The 24102-nt window shown below is 36.4% G+C and overlaps 3 protein-coding genes across 5 annotated transcripts; all 3 read left to right on the forward strand.

The window, feature by feature from the left end:
• Positions 1-1526: 1526 nt before the first annotated feature.
• On the forward strand, positions 1527-11835 carry LOC122353027 (adhesion G-protein coupled receptor G4). 2 transcript variants are annotated; one of them, XM_043250859.1, is made up of 30 exons: positions 1527-1611; positions 2175-2257; positions 2399-3049; positions 3596-3693; positions 3783-3853; positions 3933-3963; positions 4507-4550; positions 4731-4879; positions 4984-5154; positions 5257-5403; positions 5510-5583; positions 5688-5770; positions 5857-5890; positions 6045-6067; positions 6161-6309; positions 6490-6613; positions 7397-7503; positions 7988-8192; positions 8413-8581; positions 9032-9178; positions 9272-9397; positions 9476-9521; positions 9624-9727; positions 9808-9929; positions 10040-10308; positions 10401-10506; positions 10626-10906; positions 10983-11084; positions 11160-11324; positions 11402-11835. In XM_043250859.1, the coding sequence occupies exons 2-30, from the start codon at positions 2182-2184 to the stop codon at positions 11551-11553; spliced, it is 4026 nt and encodes a 1341-aa protein (XP_043106794.1). In that variant the 5' UTR covers positions 1527-1611; positions 2175-2181; the 3' UTR covers positions 11554-11835. The 2 variants fall into 2 exon arrangements, with proteins under 2 accessions (XP_043106794.1, XP_043106795.1); XM_043250860.1 differs by having other exon boundaries at positions 2405-3049.
• Positions 11836-11973: 138 nt separating this feature from the next.
• On the forward strand, positions 11974-16925 carry htatsf1 (HIV-1 Tat specific factor 1). The gene is made up of 10 exons (XM_043250861.1): positions 11974-12085; positions 12527-12691; positions 12812-13028; positions 13123-13170; positions 13300-13454; positions 14227-14390; positions 14521-14617; positions 15755-15844; positions 15964-16101; positions 16418-16925. The coding sequence occupies exons 2-10, from the start codon at positions 12527-12529 to the stop codon at positions 16709-16711; spliced, it is 1368 nt and encodes a 455-aa protein (XP_043106796.1). The 5' UTR covers positions 11974-12085; the 3' UTR covers positions 16712-16925.
• A 133-nt stretch (positions 16926-17058) lies between these two features.
• On the forward strand, positions 17059-19893 carry si:ch73-52f15.5 (uncharacterized protein LOC100150557 homolog). Of its 2 annotated transcripts, none has more exons than XM_043250862.1 (4): positions 17059-17210; positions 17918-18106; positions 18184-18585; positions 19274-19893. In XM_043250862.1, exons 2-4 carry the CDS (start codon positions 17923-17925, stop codon positions 19315-19317), a joined length of 630 nt encoding a protein of 209 aa, XP_043106797.1. In that variant the 5' UTR covers positions 17059-17210; positions 17918-17922; the 3' UTR covers positions 19318-19893. The 2 variants fall into 2 exon arrangements, with proteins under 2 accessions (XP_043106797.1, XP_043106798.1); XM_043250863.1 differs by having other exon boundaries at positions 17129-17210; positions 17922-18106.
• Positions 19894-24102: the final 4209 nt, after the last annotated feature.

Consider the following 24102-nt stretch of genomic DNA (forward strand, 5'->3'; position numbering starts at 1 on the left):
ATTGTTTAAATATGTTTTGTTGTTGGTGGTGGTTGTGTTTTTTCCATATAACAGCGACATCTAGAAAAAAAAACTAAGTTTGTCGCCTGGCATTTGTATTTCTTGAATGCCGTGTGTTTTTTGAGGTTTTTTTGTGACACAGCAGCGACATCTTGTGGCCCAATACAGCACAGGACCAGTAAATGACCAGTTTGAAGAATTTAAAGTCTCCCAAAAATGTTTTGATCATTTTTTAAAAACATATTAAAAAAAATTGTTGTTCTTATTTTATATTAAGATAACGTGGGGGTAAATAACCCCGCCCCCCACAACTGTTTTTTTTCCTGAAATAACCACTGGATAAAGTCTGTAAAGAATGTAAGTGAAAAAAGGGATTTCACAGTAAGATATATATTTTAAAGCAGCTTAAATCAACAAAGTTAATTTAAGAGTCTTAGATTTTTTCTTAGATCGTTTTAGACATCATATATGCATTCATTTAATGCATTAAACAGTGTGTAAATACATCTAAATGGCACTTCGGATGCAGATTCTGTATTGATTTAATTTGCTTGGTAACAGCCCAAATATCTTCTTATTATTTACTGATTAAATTTAAGAATTTGACAATAAATAAATGTAAAAAATAAATACAAAAACATAATATTCATGTTTAATTGTTTTAGACACATGGTTTAGGCTACCGGGATAATTATAACTTAAGTTTTTATAAATTCATTAACATAAACATATATTTTCTATTTCCAATTTGTAGTGTGGATCATTCATTGCAGCATTTAATCTGATTTTCAAGAATCTGTTATCTTGAAAAAGTATTCATACTGCCCTTCACTTGGTTTTAAACCTACATTATTACACGATTTATGAGCCTTAAAACTTCTTAAAATGCGTACATGTAAGTCAGGAAAATCAACATTTTCTACAAATCTAAATTTCAGGACTTCTGTATTTATAAAACCACCCAGGGTGGCCTTCTTTGTGCAAATTTAATTTTTGTAAAAAAAACTAATAGCATGAAATCATTTTTCATTCATAAAAAAACAAAAACAACAATTGTTCTAAATCTATTAGATCTGTTCATAATTCAACCACACTGATAAAGACACAGGGGCACGCTTTCAAAATGTAGTTTTTTTCTGATGATTGATAAAAACAGTGAGAGCCATTCAGAATCTATAATGCTTTAAAGTACATTTTAAAGTATAGTCTTTTTTTTACATTTCAGAACTCGGTGAATTCAAGAGACTATCAGTGAATTGATCGAAAAGGTTTTAGCCTACTTTATATTTTACTTCATGAAGTTACTGATTTCAGGGTAAAGCGGACAAAAATGCTTAAAGTTGCACCTGTTGTTTGCTAATCATAACGGATCATATCTGCTTTATGAAGATGGTGTGCGTATGAATACAGTCACGGTTGTAATACGACTGAATATAAGAATGATTGATGAGCTTAATGAATAACCCAAAAGGTCGACGGGGGGGGCTTTTTAAACACAGGATCTCTCTCGTAGTCATTTTTTCACACCAACACTCATGTACAAAAATAATTACTCTCCTAAATGAAGAAATGACATCTGTGGAAATTTGACAGTGGCAGATGCTGAACTCGGTGAGTAGCCTAACTGCATTGTTTCGATTTGAATTTGGATTCAGATTCTATTACATCTGATATTTTTTTGTGACTTCATAATGAAAAAACATGCAATCATTTACAGCCTATCTACTTTTATTTCTGATAGATTCATTTACTAAAATGGTCTACAAATCAAATGCAATTCAACGCTTAAGAAAAAAGCTAGAAAGCACCGGGACACAATCTAAATGGTTCAGTTTTGTACCTCGTTTACCTGTACGTATTAACGTAATGACAAACATTAGCATACCTAAAAGTGCACATTAACACCAAAAGTTATTTATACCTTTTAAAAGGGCGTCGTTTTTGTTTGTTTTTTCTCTCTGAGAGAAGTGCAATTAACAATAATGTGGGAAATCATTTTAGCCCTATGTTTGCAGTGGAGCTTACTGTCTTAAAATATATAACAGCGAAACCAATTTTATGCTTAATTTTTTTTAATCTTTGCAGTGTGTTTAATCTTTGTGTGTGTGTGTGTGTGTGTGTGTAATATTTCACAACACAACATTTGCTTCTTTTTATTTCTTGCCTTTTGTCAGGCGGAGAATGGAAAAACGCAATAAATTGGTTCAGGCCTTGCTCATCTTCCTCATTCTATGCACAATCCCATCAAAGGATGAAGGTATTATTATTGCGCAAAATATATCAACATATTATGACATACATTTCTAAACTGGTAAAACTGAGTATATATTTAAGCTTTATTTGATTGATATACGACAAGTGTTTATATGCTAAAATACTTTTTTTTTCTACAACCGAGGGTCAGTAAATGCTGAGAGTTTGTGGGGGAAGAAGATAGATTTCATGCAGAGGGACTGTAGTTTCTGGTTGCTGAAAAATGAACACAAAATTCCTTCCTTGAATGAACTCAGCGTGTGTCTGAACATAAAGAGGAAGCTCAGCAATTCACACTGGACCGCGTTCACGTACCTGCACCCTAATAAGACACGCATAGAGCTCGGCTTGAGGGGAGTTGGACAAGATCTCCATATCATAATGTTTGGCAAAGTCTGGACCAAATCTTCAGTGGTGTCTTTGGACAACTGGCATTCGATTTGCATGACCTGGTCCAGCTCCATGACGGAACCGGAAGTCTACGTCAATGGAACCAAAGTAGAATTAGATCCAGAGTCTAAAGGAACGGCGCTGCATCCTTACTGCTGCAGCGTGGCCGGCGGGGGCACTCTGACTTTAGCTGTGGCCCACTATTTTGCGAAGAACGATATAATCCCTGAGACGGGCACCGAATTGAAGGGCAGTTTAAGTCTGTTCAGGATGTGGGAACGGGTCCGCAGCACTCAAGACATATCCAAGACGGCTTGCACCGATGGAGATATTCTGCATTGGGAGAAACGAATCTGGAAGAAACCCCACGACTGTAAGCCTATACAAGATGTTACGCAAAAGTGCGGTAAGTGGCACAAATACACACACACAAAGTTAACAATCCCACTGTATATGGCAAATAGAATATATATATATTTTTAATATTATTTTCTATTTAATATAACCAGTTTTACAAACATATCAACACAGATTTTTGTGACTTTTATTGGTAATGAACTGTAAATAAACACAAAAAGTAAATGTACAAGTAATAATACATATATATCTCTTAATAGGGATGTCAGTTACTAGCTAAGTGAAAATTGGTTTATAGTTTTAATAAATGCATAAAAAAAGACCCTCTTAAATTTTTAAGTGGTAATTTATTTTGTGTATGTACTGTACCATCATCAAACATCAGGGAGCCAAAAGCACAACCAAACAAAATTCGAATGCAATTTCATTTTTTAATTGCTAGAGGGCTGACAATTACATTTGAAGTCCAGGAAAGACCAGTCAACCAGTCATTATTGCTAATTAAATACTGCCAGGCTACTGTGGGCCGATATTTATGTAAACATGTCCTGTAAATTGGACCCTTTATAGCCGACACAATGTCCTTTTGTTCCAGACTGGCATTTTTATGAAGTAAAATTGGTGCTTATCATCATTCGTAAAGACGGAAACAAAACAAACATTAGCGATGCCCAAGACATTGCAAAACAGTGGGTGAGCTATGAAAAACACACACAGAGTTGTTACTGCTGCTAGCACCGAGACAAAATGTCAGTAATGTTTGTGGCTTATATCTTTCCAAGTTGATACAAGCTTTAGAAGATTGGCCGACACCTGTATATTTGCATGAAGTTAAAGTGTTTCCCGTAGGAAGGTAAGACCTTGTCTTGTCCATTTTTTTGTCTTTTTTTTTGAGGCCAGAATCCAAATGCACTCTTGTTGTCTTTCAACAGCGCTCTCACACGCTCCAGTGGAAGTGCAAAGGTGCGTCTGTAGCAATAAATGAACAGTTCCCCCCAAATGTAAATATGCAGAAAACGTACTTCCCTTTAGGCCATCCGAAATGAGTTTGTCTCTTCATCAGGCCAGATTTTTGTAAAGTTTAGGAAGTGAAAAGCTGCATGTTTTAAGACATTAAGATGTCATTAAGACATTTTTGAAGCTTTTGTTTTCCTTTTTGTTTCCTAAAATAAAATGTCAACAGGGAGTTGTATTTTTTACTCCATTCAACATGGATTTTGGCTATAAGGAATAATCTACAGTTAAAATGTCTAAATTATGACCCCTATAAACGCATAGCATTCAACTTCACAAGACTCATTTAAGACAGGTTTCATTCTGATGGCACCCATTTACTGCATTATTGAGCATGTGATATAATGCTCAATTACATATATATTTTTTTCCAAATGTGTTCTGATGACATTCAACAATTTTACATTTTTGGCTGAGCTATTCCTTTAATACTGTTTGTAAAATGAAAAATCATAACATGTTCATACTAACAAGATTAAAATCTCTTTGCAGGGGGGAACCATGCAGCCGTTTGCCACCAGTCCTGGACTTAACCAGTAATAATCTCTTCTCAGTTGCTTCTTATCTCTATTTTAAAAGAACTGTCAGAATCTGCAAGAGCTTGCCATTCGTTTTTTAGTTTTTGGCATATTTATTTACCTTTCAGGGGGAACATGCGCATTATTACTGATGAATTGAGAAATGTTTAATACTGTCATCCTTATATATCTTTGTAGGTTTGATTGCTTGGCTCACTTGACCGTGATTAATAATAGTGACGTAGGACAAGTGCAGGATGAACTCCCCGAGATCCTCGCCGAGCAATACAAAACTGACCACTATATAATAAAAACAGATGCTGACTTCATCTTCATATATCCTCTTGGTAAATCAGATCCAGGATGGCTAGGATGCTTAAAAATCCAGATAAAAATGATTTCTATACAAACCATATACTGGTATGATTATTAATGTTTTTTTACTCTTTAGATGATTTCTTGCCGGACCTAGTCACACACCCACCCTTAACAGCGACTGAAACACACACAACCACAGTTCCTCAGCTGACGTCTACAGCTACTGAAATGATTACTACTGCGAAAACAACAGGCACAACAACTAATCAAGTGCTAGTAACTACATCCTCAGCTGAAACAAAAAGTCTGTCCAGCAGCTATATTTTATAAAAGTGTTTCTTATGGACTGCAATTTTAGATGTGCTCAGGATTCTTTGAATGTTTATCTCTTTATTTTTTTCAACAGTTACTACCGCCACACCATTCATGGAAACAACCCTGGCAGGAAGTTCCACAGCAATGAAACAAACAACTGCTTTATCCTCCACAAAAAGTCTAACATTAAATACAGCCACATGCTCTTCTACTATTGCACCTGGAGGAAACATATCAGGTCAAGGATAGCCTTTTTCGTTTGTGTAATAATACCAGATTTTTCAATATCATGTGATTTTATCAGGTGTGGCATATTTAACAAATGTTCTCTGTCTGGAATACAGACATTTATTTCAGTGTCAATGTCAATGTGACTATCAATGGCTCCGGTGACCCTGAGAACATAATTAAAACCTGGGTAAGATATTAAACTGATCAAACCTACATTTTTTCAAATGTTGCATGTCAAACTGGAAACAAGTGTCTCAGAATCCCATCACAGTTGTTTTATTATCACTGCAGCTCAATGAAACTCTTTTCAGTAAAGGAATACACGTGTTGCACTTTAAACTCTTGAGTTCCTCACGACATGCACGAAAACGAAGGTTAGTCAGTCTTCCTGTAACTGCAGAGAACAGGCCAAAAACCAAGACACACTACATTTTTTTAACATGTCTGATTTGCTTCGCAGTGTGGAAACAAAATCATTCAAAGCCGAAAGAAAGGTACAAACATCCGAATATTAACAGCAATTGCTTTTTCTACTGAAATCAACTTTTAAAAAGAAACAAATGTTCTTCATTTTAGAAACTTGGAAATATTTCTCTATATTAGATGCACAAAAAATAATTTTGTTTTTCTTTTTTATTTGTCTTGCAGCGGTCTCTGTTTTCGGTAACAAGGTGAGATGTTCATTACAAAACAGCAGTCGAAGAAAATTAGTTGTGAACATGTAATGAGTTTTAATGGGGTTATCTGGTATGGCTTGTTTCCAGCCATAGCTGTGTCTTTCATGCTCAGGTAACAACTTCTTCAAACATCATAGAGACAGAAAAATGGATTCATGGGCTGCTGGAGAAACAATACACCAGTGGAGCAGTACGCTTATATGCCCAACATGACGACATTTTAATTTCTTATATTGGTATGTGATACATCTGATAAGAAAAAATAAAATCTGATGATGAGAGGACCAGACCATGATACACTCTCAGTACTACATACATGCATTTCATTGTAACATGGACAGAAACTGGGAAATTATTAAATACGTATTGAATTCTATAGCCTGTCTGAATGTATCTCTCTTCTTATTTAAAAACAGAGCCATGTCCTGAGCACAACCATCACACCAGGCAAGGACTTTTTAAATGGCCCCAAACGGATGTTCAGGGGAGCACTCAGGTTTCCTGTGTGGGAAACCCTTTAAAAACAGCTCACCGGCAATGGTAAGAGCCTCTCTTAAAAATATTAGATTCAATTTGATTGAATTTGCTTGAAGAAAAAAAACTATTATATATGTAGATTAAAAATATGCAGTGTGATACAACCAACTCATCCAACACATCTATAGCAGCTGCAGACATACATGCAGCAATAATTCACGCCATTAGCTAAATAATATTCTAAGAACATTCTCCCAATGCTCCTGTTAAGTCATGAAACATTATCTTCAAACATTTTAATAATTATTTAATAATTAGATCTCAAACAGCCAATTGCAATCATGTTGGTGGCACTACTAGCAAAAAATTGCACACTTAATCTTAAATCAAATTATAATAATTACATAAGGTCATTTAACATTTCCACTTCTGTTCTAGATAATGAGACATTGATAGCCTGTAAATCTTTTGAGACTCCACTGGGTTATTGTTCCTAATCACTAACTCTAAAAAGAGGAAGCTGTCTGATATAATATTTGAAGGGGCAGCTGTAAACCAATTAATCACATGTATGTACCGTATAGCAGTATTATTAATGTCAAAACTGTTTGTATGATCGATTTCATTACAGAGTGAAAGCTTACATAACGTTCCAGTCGTTCAAGGTTTACCTACAGCAATAAAATGGACGAGCAGGTTTTAAACCTGAACCTGAACAGCTTTATTTAATGTTGTGTATCTTAGATTCTGGCCAGTTTGCAAAAGTTAATGGGGGGAAGTGATCCAAATAATTCATGGTTTGATAAGTTTACTGGTTGTGACCGCCTCACCCTTCTCTGCAAACAGTCTTCTGGATGCAAACGTTGGAGCTCTTTGGAAATCTCCAGACCTGGGGGAATGCCAGGTTGTGGTCAACAGTGTGTCAGACCTGGAGGACATTACAGTCACTAATGGTAAACATCAGATACACGAGCTTCCTATTAAAAAATCTGAAATGGAAATTTGCTGGAAATACACTCACCCTCAGGCCATCCAAGATATAGATGAGTTTGTTTCTGTTTGTGTGACATTATACATCACTTGCTCACCAATGGATGCTTTTGAAGTGAATGAGAAACAGCTAAGTCCAAACAGCTGATAAAAACGTCATGATAATCCACAAATTACCATGCAAGTTCATCAGTTAACATCTTGTGACACACAAAGCGGACCACTTGGTTAGCAAGCAATGTAATTTAACATTTCTCCATCTTGGATGGCCTGAGGGTGAGGAAACTTTAGGCATTCCAGATGTTAATTGTTATAAATATACAATCATACCATTCACAGCAAATCCACAAGTGGATTAGGAATCTGTTTAAACACATTAGCCTTTGTGTGATACAAATATATAATACACATGAGTGCATTCTAGAAACCATCCATTTTGCCTATTAGACAATGCAGAAGACATTCTGATCATGATTGAGGACTTGATACACGAGAAGAGAAATCTGGATGAGTACGAGCTCTCAACGGTACTGAATAAACTAGCCGATGTGATCAATGTTAGCGTGATCACGCCTCCGCTGGGAGAAGTCATCATCAACATCACGTCTGATATCCTGGAGTCTGACAGCAACCTGCTGCCTTTCACCAACAGGTGTGTGTGTGTGACTGAGTGTTCATTTGCTTGATTTTTATTAAACAATAAAAGTAATAAAAATCAAACAAATATAGGAAATAATTTCGTTTATGTGGTTAACAGCGAAACATATTGTGTGTAAATATATTAAATTAGGTCTGCTGTTGTATGTGAGGGTTTTACGGGCAGATTTTATGTTTTCTGTGTAAACAAAACATCCTTCCCTGTATTTGTATAGTATTTTGAACATCACAGAGTCGGTCGGAGACCAGATGTTAGGGTTCAATGAAGAGTCGGTCTTCTTAACAGCTCCTGCCTTAGCAATATCAGTGGTCAATATTGACCAAGGAAGTTTTCACAACCTCACCTTTGGAGTCTCATCCACTTACAAAGGCTTAAACCCTGAGGTGAGCACACCTGCATAGCGCCTTCATGAAACTAGTGCAACTTTAGTTTTGTGTAATGATGCTGAAATTATCCTGACATTTCTTTCAAATATAAGTTGCATTTAATTTATTATTTTATTTTATACATTTATTATTTTATAATATTTTACAGTTTGTTTGTTTTATCAAATAAATACAGCCTTGGTGGTGAGCTTAAAAAAAACAAAACAAAAAAAACTTTAAACAAAATATTAATAACCCCAAATGTTTGAAACACCCTGAATGCATAATAATATAATATTTATGTAATAATTTTGTCATTTAATTTAGAATCTTTTTATCATTTCTGTAATAAATTAAGCGTCATCAAGTATTGATCATTTAATGTTTCAGACAAAATCTGTGCTCAAGATTGCATTTTGAATCAGCGTATGAATCATCACACAATGATCTAATGCTTTTCTTCTGTAGATTTATATAAACCAGGAACCTTTTGATGATACAGTGGCCTTCATTTCTCTGCCCTCTGAAATACAAGAGAGATTCCCCATAGTGAACGACACCAGCCCCCGTGTTCAGTTTCAGTTTTATGGCGTTTCGACTCTCTTTCAAACAAAGGTGATTTCATCATTCTTTATCAGTGACAGATGTTCATTTTACAGTTTGTTTAAATGATAAATAATTTTTACTATATTTATGAATTTTTCTCAGAATGACCCAGATGAGAAAAAACTGAACACTTACGTAGTGTCTGCAAGTGTGACCAATGCAACAGGACGCATTGAAAACCTAAAAGAATATGTTTCCATCACTCTGCACCACATAATAACTAAGAACGTAAGTTATAGACTGTATTCCATGAAAAAAAAAAAACACTTGCAGAAATCATTTCTAAATGGTCTTTTCCTTTAATAGAAAGACCAGGATGTCCAGTGTGTCTACTGGGATTTCAATAAGAATGGCAAGTCTTGTGGACTACATGAACACATGAACACATTATTATTCTTCTCACTTTAGTTGCTACATCTCATATGTGGGTGTGTTTGTGCATGTCCTGTTTTAGATGGATATGGCGGATGGAATCCAGAGGGTTGCTGGATGTATAATAGCAGCAGCGATTACACAACCTGTCTGTGTGACCACATGACCCACTTTGGAGTGCTGCTGGTACGACATGATTCTTTAATTTATACGTAATTACAATTACAATTAATCAATAATATCATGATGGGTTTTTTTTATTTAAGGATGTGTCTAGAACTCCCATTGATGAGAAGAACGAGCAAATCCTCACTCTTATTACATACATGGGCTGTGGTGTGTCTTCATGCTTTCTTGGGATCACAGTACTAACATACACCCTTCTAGAGTAAGATCTGGTTTATAATTGATGCTTATATATGGCACTGCTTGTAATAAATCAATTTAAAATTTTTGACATTGCTTTGCCATTAACTTTAATGCTTTGAATCATAATAGGAAGTTACGAAGAGATTACCCATCCAAAATTCTGCTGAATCTATCTCTTGCGTTACTGGGACTGAACCTGGTGTTCCTGCTGAACTCCTGGATCTCTTCTTTTGGCATCTATGGCCTGTGCGTTGCTGTGGCGGTCACCTTACATTATTTCCTACTGACTTCCTTTACCTGGATGGGTTTGGGGGCTGTGAATATGTACTTTGCATTGGTAAAAGTTTTCAACGTGTATGTGCCCTCATACATCTTGAAATTCTGCCTCCTTGGCTGGGGTGAGACTTACGCTCATTTACACTTTGAGAGACAGATTTATGTTTTCAGTTCATTCAATTATCTGTTTAACATCCATTATGTCTTTCTACAGGGATTCCGCTTGTAATATGTGGCTTGGTGTTGGCTATAAAGAGAGATGCGTATGGCATGAACACCATGAGTGATTCTCAAATGACACTGGATGATTCGGAAATGTTGTTAGTGAACTTGGATGACTGATTTTTCATGAAAATCCTGACAGAACAGCATTACAGATAAGACATAATTTTACGTTAGCATCATGTCGAAAGAAAGTGAATTATTTCATGTTTTTCAGCTGCTGGGTGCAAAATGATGTGGTTTTCTACGTGTCAGTAGTAAGCTACATAGCCTTTATACTACTGTGCAATGGCTCCATCTTCCTAGTGGTTCTCATCCAGATTCGAAACATGCAAGTCAATCAACCGGCTGGCACACGGAGTGGAATCGTGAAAGACCTGCGAGCTGTGGCGAGCCTTACCTTCTTATTGGGTCTTACCTGGTCTGTGGCTTTTCTCGCTTGGGGTCCTGTCAAAGTGTTCCTGCTCTACCTTTTCTCCATTCTGAACAGTCTTCAAGGTGAGAAGGAGCACACAAAATTCATTTAGATTCAGTTTTAGCATCCAGTCTGTTAATATGTTGTGATTTGTTCCAGGTTTCTTTATTTTTGTGTTCCATTGTCTCATGAAGGAGAACGTTCGCAAGCAGTGGAGAATACATTTATGTTGTGGAGCTTTCAAGCTGCTGGAATACTCTGGTAAAGCGTGCATTTATCTCTTGCAACCTTAACAATCTTTGAAAACCCCAACTCTTACCTCTTGTTTGTTTTCAGAATGGAGCCAAACTGCAACTGTGGTCCCCAAACACAAACCCAATCCACCCAATACGTTTCCTTTCATGGCATCTGTGAGATCCATCAAGTCTAATTCAACACAGAGCTCCACGGTTTCCTTAGAGTCCACTCAGAATCAAATGACAATCACAAGACCCGACCTTGGTAAGACATTATCAATATGATGAATTGTTAATGCTATAATGTTTACATTTTTAATGTCTCACCTTTTTCTGTGATAGGATTTGTATATGAAAACAGTTTGGTAATACCAAGAGCCAGAACAGGATTGATGGCTCTTCCTGGCGATACATCTCCTGCCACAGCAAGTGGACTTGAGTTTCCTTCAAGGCCATGGAAGAACGGATTTAATGCAGATATCTATCCAACATAAATGTGACTGTTTTTGCTTGTTGCTCTGTACAGCACAGATTTTCTTCCCATTTTTAGAGACACTTGTTTAACGATTACGAATAAACATGTAGAAAACGGATTCCTCAGATCATATTACATTATACTAACATTGTTTCATGAAATAATAGTATAATCAAGGAAGTGTACATGAACCTTAAACAAAAATGTTATAAATCTGATTTGATTGGGAGTCAGTATAGGCTACTAGTATGCACCTATTCTTGTAAATGATATAAAAGTGTACAATTAGTATAAGGAGATGTGCCATTTTTGTGAAATTATGAACACATTTCATTAATAAAGGTTTAAGGTCTAATTAAATATTTCAAGTCGACAAAGTGAATTTGAAGGAAAAGCATAGGCTTATCAGAACTGCAAAAGGGGACCTTAGAAAGAGGAACTACACACGTGCGGCAGACAGTTGCTTTCCGGAAGACGAATAGCGGCGGACTTGTACGGTCTTCGGAAGTTCAACAACACTTGTACGTTTTGGAGGCTCAGCACTGGAAACGGTGGGTTTTTTTAATATATTCTTTATTTTAAATGTTAAAGTCGAGTACAGGGCTTGAAGTCCACCTCATATAATCAATGTAGATAGCGCTGTGGCTCTAAACAAGCTACTGTGTGGTTACTCGTGTCTGATTGGTATGGGTCAGTTCATATCAGCCTTATCAAAGCTGTCAAGACGCTTTGGCTGAAAACTTTGAGAACTCATAACATACGGCAAATTAAGCGACCAGTCATATAGCCCATAAACTGAATTTATTTCAGTGTGGTTTATTGCTTTCTCACTATGTTTAGCCTGTCTATGACACTTAGCCTATATACATTGTTATAATCGCCATTATAGTAACTCGCACGCACACAAAACAAGTTTTATATATAACGTTAACGTCCGGAGAGCTCATAATTTTTTACATGAAGTGTCTCTGTCTTTATCTTGTTTTCTGTAGATGAGTGGGAACTCGGATGGTAATAAAGAGTTCCTGGAGCAGCTCCGTTTGCAGCAGCTGTATGGACAGAGGCGAGAGGGCGGAGAAGATCCGTACACGTACGTCGACCCAGAAGACGGCACTGTGTACGACTGGGACCATGAAAAGAGAGCATGGTTTCCAAAGGTCTGTGTCCACCTAATAAAATACCACATGTATTTAATAATTCTATTTTCATTATCCCGTCAGAGCTGATTAATAAATAAGTTATGCATTGAGGTTAACTTGTTATTTGTTTGTTTCTAGGTAAATGATGATTTCATTGCAGCATATCAAGCAAACTATGGATTCAATGAGGAAGGGGCACCTGATCCGAGCGCTGCGGTCCCCGTCACCGCATGTCTCCCTGCCAAACCCGAGGACTCCAAGAAACCAGAAGAACCTAAGAAGCTTGAGGAGAGCTCAAACCAGGAAAAAACTAAGGAGGCAGCTCAGAAAGGAGAGAAAAGGAAAGCAGATCCAGGTTAGAGGTTATTCATTACTTCTTCTTCTTTTTTTTTTTTTTTAACAAGTATTCTAATTATATTAACAAATAAACATTGTGTGTTGTTTTACAGGATGGTTTGAAGTTGAAAAGGAAAAAAACACCAATGTTTATGTAACGGGTAAAGAAATGATATTTATTATATGAAGTTGGAATCATTTTGTAACTCCCTCTAGTGGCTATTTCTGTTTTTAAAAAGTCCAAAGTTAGGTTTACAAAATGTATTTGAGTGAATATGTCTTTCTTCTAGGTCTTCCTCCAGACATAACTCCTGATGAGTTTGTGGAGGTCATGTCCAAATGTGGAATTATAATGCGTGATCCTATCACAGAAGAGTATAAAGTCAAGCTCTACAAGGACAAGGACGGAAACCAAAAAGGAGATGGACTTTGCTGCTACCTAAAGGTTTGTCTTTGTAGTGCTAGGATCAAGCTTATTTATCTCTTGCCCTTTGCTAAAAATATTGAATGAAGTTGATCTGTCATAGGTCTATGTGCATATTTTTGGTAGTGTTTACTCAAAAAATAAGGTGCATAAGCTCAGAGGTATACTATCAATCAGCTCCAAAAAGGAATGGAAAACCTGTGCTAATTGAAAGCAAAAGAAATTTACTACATAACAAGAAACTCACATGCTGGCAGTGTAACACAGTGAAAAAAGGTTATACCCCATGAGAGGAAAGTCCACTTTGATAACATTTAAGTAGCATTTTCAGGAAAAAGAAAACCCTCGCTGGGTCTGAATGACCAGAACATATAGATATAGATACAGATATGTAGAGCTCTTTTGCAACAACAGAACTCAGTTTTTAACAATTCTCTTTAAAAAAAAAACAAAACAGCTAAATAACACAATAAAAATATGTTCTCGCAGACAAATTCTTCAAATTCCTCTGACACTGAAGGTTAACCTTTCTTATGCTACTTATTATTCTCAAAATGAACATGCATTTTTCTAATTTTATGTGTGTGTGCACAAATATACATAATTAAAAAAAAAAAAATCTTATGAATACATGTTATTATATTTATTATTTACTATATATTATTAAATTTATATATTATTACAATATTTGTTAAATGAATAAACTTTTAAATTAAATTTTGTTAATTGTACTTTAACTGTACATTAAGCTCTTTAACATTTTTTACTTGTGTGTGTTTGTATAATTTTGCAGATAGAGTCTGTAGCTCTTGCCGTGAGGCTTTTGGATGAGACGGAGATTCGGGGCTACCAGCTGCATGTGGAGGAAGCACGATTTGAACTCAAAGGACAATATGACGCCAGCAAGAAGAAGAAAAAGAACAAAGAATATCGTAAAAGGCTCCAGCAGCAACAAAAGTAAGAACCCGTCAGGCTCCTGCGGCTCTATATACTGGATTCTGAGGCGTTGTGCATTAATTCACCTAATCACCATATTCTGTGTGCGGCTGTAGCTATGACTGATTTTTTTGTAATTTATGATTAACAGGCAGCTGGACTGGAGGCCGGAGAAAGCTGGGGAAACTCGAAAAAGGCACGAAAAAGTCGTCATCATTCAAAACATGTTTCATCCCAGTGACTTTGAGGCAAGAGTTAATCACAAAACAATCTGACACACCCACAAACACTCTGGAACATACTACACATGTTGGCGACGAGAAGAACATTTTGTTGGCAACACTTTACATTGAATGCCGTCTGCATGAAACAAGTGTTTTGTGACAGAGCCTTTGTCAAATATCTTTTAGTGCAGCTGAAAGCAGACATACAGATTTATTTATTTTACAGCTCAGAATAGCTTCGTCCTTGTGCTGGTATTCATGATGTATGAAGTTAACTACAGTAATACTCTTGATTAGCAACAGTTTAGAGTTTCTCTGTAGCAGCGATGAACATCTCGCAGCTGGTCTGGCTGCATTCCTGAAGTAGGTGCAACCTAAAGGGTCAGATGAGAGCAGGAATGCAGGTGTGGATCTGCAGTTCACACATCGTCATGATTTCGTGTTTAATGAATGAGAATGATACTTAAATTAACCTAAGATTATGCATGTGACGCAACGGTAAATAATACAGTCCTCAATTATACGTAATCTACATCGAGATAAACTACGTACACACTGTTATTCAAACATTTGGAGTCGGTAAGGATTAAAGTTTTTTTAACTTGACAAATACACTCAGTCAAACTCAGCTGAGCCATTAAATGCTGTTTCTATGCATGAAAAAATGTTTTATGGTTTTCGCTAAAATATTAAGCAGCACAACTGTTTTCAGCATAGATAAGAAATGTTTTTTGGGCAGCATATCAGCTTATTACAATGATTTCTAAAGGATCATGTGATACTAAAAGCTTATGTAATAATTAGTGGATGCTGATGGCAAACAGCAAAAACAAGTTTTTAGGGTGACACTTTATTTTAAGGTTCAGTTCTCACTAACAAATGATTAACTACAGCTTTTGCTTCAAACTCCTAATCTGCTGAATATTAATAGTTAGTAAGGTAGTTAAGTGTAGGTATTGGGAAGGATTAAAATATATAATATTACTACTTATTATATACTGGCATGTTAATAAGTAGTTATGTAATAGTGAGAAATTTTTCCTATGCTAAAGTGTTTCCAGTTTAGTTTTTTGTTTTTATTATTGAGGAATATAAATGTCCAGTGTGTTCATGCTTTTGACTGACAACGTGTTAAAGAGCTGCACCCTATGTCTCATGCAGGAGGATCCGTTGGTTCTGAATGAGTACAGAGATGATCTGCGGACGGAATGTGAGAAATTTGGGCAAGTGAAGAAGGTCATCATCTTTGATGTAAGTCCTCCGCTGTCCACAGTTACTACAATACACCTTTATTCTATTTAACATCAGCGATCATTCAAATGCACCTCGCTCTCTAACACTACACTCTTTGCTTCATCCGTGGAAATCAGAGGCACCCTGATGGAGTGGCATCCGTGGCTTTTAAAGAACCTGAAGAGGCGGACATGTGTCAGACGGCTCTGAATGGACGGTGGTTTGGTGGGAGGAAATTATCAGCACTTCTGTGGGATGGTGTAACTGACTACCAGGTAAAATGCTTGGCCTATTTAAAACCATCGTGACTTGCTGTTTGCAATTTTACTTCCGTTTAATCAGATTTTTTTTTTCTGAATGAAACAGGATGGGACATTATTTATTAATCAAGAATCTGCTGAATTATGCAGAGCGTGTGTTACAATACTAAACCGAATGCAGATTTGCCAAAACAGTTCCAAAGCAGCTATTTGGCCGCTGTTGAACGCTGTCCAATAGTCAGTACAAGCAAGACGGGCGCTATGTATAAGGATTGTTAATGGATCATTTCTGTCTTTCTCTGCTTATTTTTCTTTGTCTCTGGTCGCCCAGGTTGAGGAAACCTCACGGGAACGAGAAGAGAGACTGAAAGCCTGGGGTTCTTTCCTCAGTGACGAAAGTGCGTCTGCCGCAGCTAAAGCAGACCCCTCAAAGGCGGCTGAACAACAAAATTCCAGCACACAAGAAGCAGAAGAACAGACTCGACAGGAGGAACATGCAAACGAAAGCTCCGCAAAACCACAGGAGGGGAAAGATGAGAACGAGGATGAGGAGGAGGAGGAGGGTGGAGGAGAAGTAGCGTCAACCGACAGCAGTTTAGCAGGAAGTGATAATGAGGATGCGTAGATGTGAAGAGAAAAGAGGACTTGATTAATGTCTCTTGATAAATCATCTTCACATTAGTATACAGTGTTTCCTTTTAATTGTTTATTCCCATGAAATGTCTGACAGTAATAGAAATGTGACTGTAAATAGTCATTTGTCTGGTTTCTTGTGTGTCATTGAATCAGTTTGAACACCTGTTAATAGTTTTTATAGTAAAAAACATTTTGTGAACTCATCATTGTTTCTTGCTTTTATGAAAAATTAGTTTATTAATAACATTACCAACTAACAAGGTCTTTGGTTTATATGGGAACAAAATAATACACTTTTATTACAATCCTTAAGTGTAGTTCCATGTAAGCCTAATGACAGCTGTGATTTTTATCTGTTTGAGAAACCTTGTTCAACTCGCTCGGGTGCATTTTTCAGCACACGTAAAGAAGAACACCTCCTGCACGTAGTATCACATTCGTTTTGTTTTAGTATGATCGGTGGCTGGATGTTGGCTGGATTCAGTTTGGTAAGCAGTTTGGGTTTTTATCTATTTATTTGTGAATGCAATAAAATTTTCATTTTGAGAAAGGAGTGCTTGAAGTATAAGCAGGAACCTTAAAACCTTAAAACTTCCTGTTTATTGGTGGATTTTTTTTTTTTTTTTACTTTTTACCTATTTTTTATGTTCTATGTTTATTTCTAGAATAAATAATAGCTTATTTCTATGAATTATAATTGTTTAATTTTCAGCCACAAAGATTTTGTACAGACAGTTTTTACCGGTTTGAGTTTTGTTTTAAGCAATTTTGTGGGTTTAAAATATTCTATCAAATAATGTTTAAATATTAATAACTGCACTACATCTCAGGCAATGTTCATAAATGTTAGTATACATTACTTTTTATCTTTTGGGGTTGTTTGGATTTGTTTGTCATTCATGAGAATACTTTAATGCTTCGAGGTAATGTCAAATACGATCTAAAATTTCATTTTCTATTGTATATCAAAATGTAGATTATTCCTAAGGTAAATTTCAGCAGTTATTTCAGTTTCACAGTATACTTCAGAAAGTATTCTAATATTTGTGAGAAAGTCATTTTATCTTTAACATCCTCAGAGAATTCACTCCTTTAAAAAGTTGAAACAGTGTAGGATAATAAGTTGCTTTTCAATGTAAAATATGAGATAGAATAGGCAAAATCTAAAATAACCCTTCTATGTTGCATTCTTAAGTCAGGATGATGACGGACAGAGTGTTAAAGCACTCAGAGGAGTGTAAAGATCCTCCTCAGCTCTTTACATACTATCAAGGCGACATCAACACTGCAGTGGATGAGCACTTCTTCCGTGCCCTGAATAAAGCAACCACACCAAAAGACCTCAGTACTAAAGCCAAGGACAGCAGTAGGATTCCCAAATCTGGTGCGTTAATGTGCATCTTTCTATCTATCTATCTGTCCATCGGTCTATCTATCAATCTAATGTGTTTCTTATCTCAGATGTTCCCTCATCATCATGGGCTTCTTCCGCTCTGACATGGTCTAAGTCCACACACTCTTGCAGCTCCTCAAAGCTGGCCCAGCTGACAACCATGGAACCCCCACCTCTATCCCAGGGAGTTATTGTGAATCCCTCAGCACTGTCATCGTCATCATCCTCATCCACCTCCTCATCCCTCTGGCCATGTCCACCCAGGCAGGGCACAGCCTTCGAACTGCCTCAAATACTCTACCAACAGCCAATGGCTGCTGAGAGCAATGCCAGTTCTTACCTGAACCTGTTACAAATGGAGCGACCGACAGGCGGCATCATGATCTCGCCCTTCTCAAAATCAGAAACCAGACCAGAGTGGAATTCTGGGACGGCCTATAAAGACGGAAGCAGGATCGGCCTAGATTCAGGTACTTATTTAATTGCTAATTGTTCGTTCACATATGTATTTAATGTGCGAGGGAAATTAATGGTTAGGTAAAGAATAATGAACTAGCTATTAATTAACACAAACCAAGGCAAGGTGATCAGAATATGATCCTGAAGGGGTTGGAAACGTGAGTGACACAGGGGATAAGTCGCCGCTAAATGTTGATGGTTCCAGCATTTCTTCTTCGCAAAACAATTGCGTTCTATTTAACATAAAGTCGTCTATTAGCGATATAGTTCACCCACATTTTGTCGTTATTTACTCACCCTGAAGTTGTATGAGTTTCTTTTAGATTGGACATGAAAGAACATACAAAGAATATGAGTAATAGTTGCTGGTCCCTATTGACTTCCATAGAACGAAACAAATACTATGTCACTAGGGGCCAGAAACTGTTTGGTTACCCGCAATTTTATAAAATATATTTTTCCGTGTTTAGCAGAAAAAAGGTTTGGAACAACTTGAGGGGGAGTAAATGATGACAAGACTTGCATTTGTGGGCGAGCTATCCCTTCAAGTCAAAGCACATCTTGTCTATTGTTTTATGAATTCCGTAAAGTGGAACAGTCTATTCTTTTCACATACACATTCTGTTTCGCCTATAGCAGCGAAGTATGCATGTTCAGAATGGAGTGTTTATTTATTTGTGATCATTTTGTGTTTTTCAGGTGTGCCTGTGTCAGAAATCAGTAAGGATTTGTACTGGTACTGATGAAGCGATCTCTGGCTCTATGACAAAAGTATATTTTCAGCACAAGACTGTCTGGGTTTGCATTATTATGTAAGCTTAAGAATGCTGTGGTTTTTGGACATCTGGAAGAGTGACTCAAACCATTATATTACATTCCTCAGCGATGAATGGCAGTTAATTGCTTGATTTAGTCGTGAGCGTGTGTATAAGCTATCTTGTAGTTGGACATAAGTGAAAATATTTGATTGGAACGAGTTCACTTCTGTTTTCTGTTTAATGGGTGAATGAGGAAGTAAAGTCTATTTATATGATTTATAGTTTTATCAAACTTTCTTTATGTATAGTATTTTGAACATTGATATAATTTCTATAGAGCGTCATTTTAGTAATGCAAAAACTACTATATAGGCTTTTGCCAAAATATATATATATATATATATTCAATTAGTGACTTTTTTTTCACACTTTGAAAAACCCTTTAACACCTCCTCAACAAGCGTGTCCACTCTCTAGGTCAGGTAAAGGCCAAGTAAAGCTGATGGTAAAAGTGAACTGACATGAGCAAAGCAAAAATAAATTTCTTTGAAACAGTTTAAATTATATTGTACTTCATCTTTACAAACCAGTTTGCAAACCTGCTTTACACTTTTTCCCTGAAGCAGTGATATATTTCCCTGTCACAGGCCCTCACTTTTGATGTATGAGTGTGACAGAATTGCTAAAGGCTTTGCACAATGATGAGTTTCCTCAATTATTTTCAAAAATAGCATGCAGTAGTTTGTTTTCATAAGCAGGTGACCTTTGCTTTAACAATTCCTACATGAAAATTGTACATGCTTTACACAATTAGAAATTTGATTCTCCGCAGCTTTGCAGTTACACATTTAACTTTTCCTTTTAGTTTTTCATTTGTACTTCATATGAATTAATTTCTTTGAATTTTTATTTCAACTCCTCGACTCTGTGTTGTTCACTGGCATGTTAGATATACAGCTTTTAAAGATAATTACAAAAATGTAAAGAAGAAAGTCGATTGCATTCGGTGTCTCTTTAAGACGTTTCTTTAAGGCTAAAGACTCAGCTGTACGTCAAGACTGCCCACACATCTCTGCAAATACCGTCACGTGCCTCTGTTTAAAAGTTAAGAAGTGGGAGATAGTGTCTGCTGAGCAAAGGGGGATTCGTCTCCCACTCAGTCATTCATTAAAATATGAGATCCCCACACCACAGGTGTCCTCCTACATGCTTAGCTTCAACAGCACTCTCTCCGCTGTGCATGTTTTCAGGGAATGTGGGAAATGAACATGCACGTGAGAATGGCTTTTCATGCTCTCTTACACCCACATTTCAACAAAAACGTTATTACTGCTAATAACACTTTGGGAAACTATTTAGAAGAAGAAAGTCACAGGCTTCCCACAAACCTTAAAGGGGCATAACTATGCATAGAGAACCGCGAAACGAAACTTTGCAAATTAAAAACAAATAAATAATTTATCTTATCAATTAATCTTATTAAATCATATTAATTGTCCTGTTTTTTAAATAAATACGAATAAATATAAAATAAATAAACCTTTTTGATATATATATATATATATATATATATATATATATATATATATATATATATATATATATATATATTTATATATATATATATATATATATATATATATATATATATATATATATATATATATATATATATATATATATATATATATATATATTTTTTTTTTTTTTTTTTTTTAATATATATAATTTTATTTATTATTTTTTTTGGAACTTTGGAAATATAAATGTAAAATGTTTTATTTGAGATTTTTAATGTTTAATATTTCAACATAAATGCCATAATTAATATATATATACAGGGAGTGCAGAATTATTAGGCAAATGAGTATTTTGACCACATCATCCTCTTTATGCATGTTGTCTTACTCCAAGCTGTATAGGCTCGAAAAGCCTACTACCAATTAAGCATATTAGGTGATGTGCATCTCAGTAATGAGAAGGGGTGTGGTCTAATGACATCAACACCCTATATCAGGTGTGCATAATTATTAGGCAACTTCCTTTCCTTTGGCAAAATGGGTCAAAAGAAGGACTTGACAGGCTCCAAAGAGTCAAAAATAGTGAGATATCTTGCAGAGGGATGCAGCACTCTTAAAATTGCCAAGCTTCTGAAGCGTGCTCATTGAACAATCAAGCGTTTCATTCAAAATAGTCAACAGGGTCGCAAGAAGCGTGTGGAAAAACCAAGGAGCAAAATAACTGCCCGTGAACTGAGAAAAGTCAAGCATGCAGCTGCCAAGATGCCACTTGCCACCAGTTTTGCCATATTTCAGAGCTGCAACATCACTGGAGTGCCCAAAAGCCCAAGGTGTGCAAGACTCAGAGACATGGCCAAGGTAAGAAAGGCTGAAAAACGACCACCACTGAACAAGACACACAAGCTGAAACGTCAAGATTGGGCCAAGAAATATCTCAAGACTGATTTTTCTAAGGTTTTATGGAGTGATGAAATGAGAGTGAGTCTTGATGGGCCCGTGGCTGGATCGGTAAAGGGCAGAGAGCTCCAGTCCGACTCAGACTCCAGCAAGGTGGAGGTGGAGTACTGGTTTGGGCTGCTATCATCAAAGATGAGCTTCTGGGGCCTTTTCGGGTTGAGGATTGAGTCAAGCTCAACTCCCAGTCCTCCTGCCAGTTTCTAGAAGACACCTTCTTCAAGCAGTGGTACAGGAAGTCTGCATCCTTCAAGAAAAACATGATTTTCATGCAGGACAATGCTCCATCACACGCATCCAAGTACTTCACAGCACGGCTTGCAAGAACAGGTCTAAAAGAAGAAAAACTAATGACTTGGCCTCCTTGTTCACCTGATCTGAACCCCATAGAGAACCTGTGGTCCATCATGAAATGTGAGATTTACAAGGAGGGAAAACAGTACACCTCTCTGAACAGTGTCTGGGAGGCTGTGGTTGCTGCTGCACACAATGTTGATGGTGAACAGATCAAAACACTGACAGAATCCATGGATGGCAGGCTTTTGAGTGTCCTTGCAAAGAAAGGTGGCTATATGGGTCACTGATTTGTTTTGGTTTTATTTTTGAATGTCAGAAATGTCTATTTGTGAATGTTGAGATGTTATATTGGTTTCACTGGTGAAAATAAAAAATTGAAATGGGTACATGTTTAAGTTGCCTAATAATTATGCACAGTAATAGCCAACTGCACACACCGATATCCTCCTAAAATGGCTAAAACTAAACTACTTCCAAAAATATTCAGCTTTGATATTGCGTTTTTTGGGTTCATTGAGAACATGGTTGTTGTTCAATAATAAAATCAATCCTCAAAAATACTACTTGCCTAATAATTCTGCACTCCCTGTATATATAGCTATATATACATGTAGCAAGACAGGCCATTTTATTACAAAATAACACAATAGTGTTGTTCCATTTTTCCCAGCTGTAAATTGGAGTTTAGTTTTTGAAATTAAATTAATAGCAATAAGAAATACACACCAGAGTGACATGGCTTGACAAGAAAAAAACCTTTTTAAATCTCTAGGGTTCAATCAGTAGATCATAACCCAAACTCTCTGATTGCTGCGTGTTCTCTTTTCATGTGCTTATTCTCTTTCCCATCTTTCTCTCACATCCCTAGAGTGTATTTGTGAATGAAAAGATGAGATCTGGGATGTTTTCTGAGCATTTGAAAGCTAAATTAAAAGATCTGTTGGTTAAACTGCTCACAGTAATCTACAGTAAAACTCGTGGTATGTAACATGCTTATGCTACAAGATGGGTAGGATTGGAAATGTGATGCACGCCGAACACGTGCGTATCATGTACACGCCAAATCCATTTTTGCGTATAAATACAAGTTTTCATTTTCATGAGACCGGGATAGATATTCAGTGCGGAGGCCATAATGCAACTTGTATTAAAATAAATGCAAGGTCAGTTTTATGGTTGACTGAATAATGCAGAATACACTTCTCATTTGTAGATCACTGCAAAAAGGAGTACATACCGGACCAGATGGTAGAACTTGTCATTTCAGCAAGCTCACTATTCGATTATTGATGCCTTGGCACATTTAAAGTTCTTTCCCATCTGCCCTAATTTTCCTGCTCTCTTGTGAAGTAAATAAATCAGGGTGATGCCAAAACACGAGGACAACAGGGGCACACTGAGTCTAAATCTGTCATGTGTGACATTCAGCAATTTGAGGAACACTATTCGCACTCACTTTATTGCAAATATTTATTTGCTGAATTACAGACTGAAGACACAAGCAAACTGATTAATCCAGCAAACAACCACTGCAGTTCAAGCAGCTGTCCTCTAATGAATGGACTCTGAAGCCACATATTTCCAATCACCAGTGTCTGAAACCTCTGTAGATGTGTGAGACATTCTCATATGTCAGTTTTTATTAATAGTTCCTCTCTAGACAGATATGAAAAGGCCCTCCAGCTCATTAAATGGTGTATGGCACGGGTATTGTGGCAAGCCATTTTCATTTTAATTCATTTAACTAATTTTAAATATTTCAATAGTTACTAGTATCTTATCAGTATGTATTACAAGTAGAGTAAGCATTCTTATGGTTGACTGGTATGATTTGTCAGAAGTGTCGTTTTAAAGGTAAAATACCTTAATAATGGAACAAACATTCATATGTTTATGTCACACAATGGTAAATGATATAATGGAGTTAATGTAGGTTACTGGGCTCCTTGTAAATTATTGTGATGTTCCAAATCTGTTCTGATAAAGAAACAAACTGAAT

Source organism: Puntigrus tetrazona, chromosome 10, assembly GCF_018831695.1.
Source record: "Puntigrus tetrazona isolate hp1 chromosome 10, ASM1883169v1, whole genome shotgun sequence".
Taxonomy (NCBI): Eukaryota; Metazoa; Chordata; class Actinopteri; order Cypriniformes; family Cyprinidae; genus Puntigrus; species Puntigrus tetrazona.

Bases quoted from the DNA above. Each gene is read 5' to 3' on its own strand.
- htatsf1 (XM_043250861.1), top strand. From the start codon at position 12,527: ATGAGTGGGAACTCGGATGGTAATAAAGAGTTCCTGGAGCAGCTCCGT. The intron at 12,692-12,811 runs GTCTGTGTCCAC...GTTTGTTTCTAG, and splicing joins AGAGAGCATGGTTTCCAAAG to GTAAATGATGATTTCATTGC. The intron at 13,029-13,122 runs GTTAGAGGTTAT...GTTGTTTTACAG, and splicing joins GAAAAGGAAAGCAGATCCAG to GATGGTTTGAAGTTGAAAAG.
- si:ch73-52f15.5 (XM_043250862.1), top strand. From the start codon at position 17,923: ATGATGACGGACAGAGTGTTAAAGCACTCAGAGGAGTGTAAAGATCCT. The intron at 18,107-18,183 runs GTGCGTTAATGT...TTCTTATCTCAG, and splicing joins CAGTAGGATTCCCAAATCTG to ATGTTCCCTCATCATCATGG. The intron at 18,586-19,273 runs GTACTTATTTAA...TGTGTTTTTCAG, and splicing joins CAGGATCGGCCTAGATTCAG to GTGTGCCTGTGTCAGAAATC.
- LOC122353027 (XM_043250859.1), top strand. From the start codon at position 2,182: ATGGAAAAACGCAATAAATTGGTTCAGGCCTTGCTCATCTTCCTCATT. The intron at 8,582-9,031 runs GTGAGCACACCT...TTTCTTCTGTAG, and splicing joins ACAAAGGCTTAAACCCTGAG to ATTTATATAAACCAGGAACC. The intron at 11,085-11,159 runs GTAAAGCGTGCA...GTTTGTTTTCAG, and splicing joins CAAGCTGCTGGAATACTCTG to AATGGAGCCAAACTGCAACT.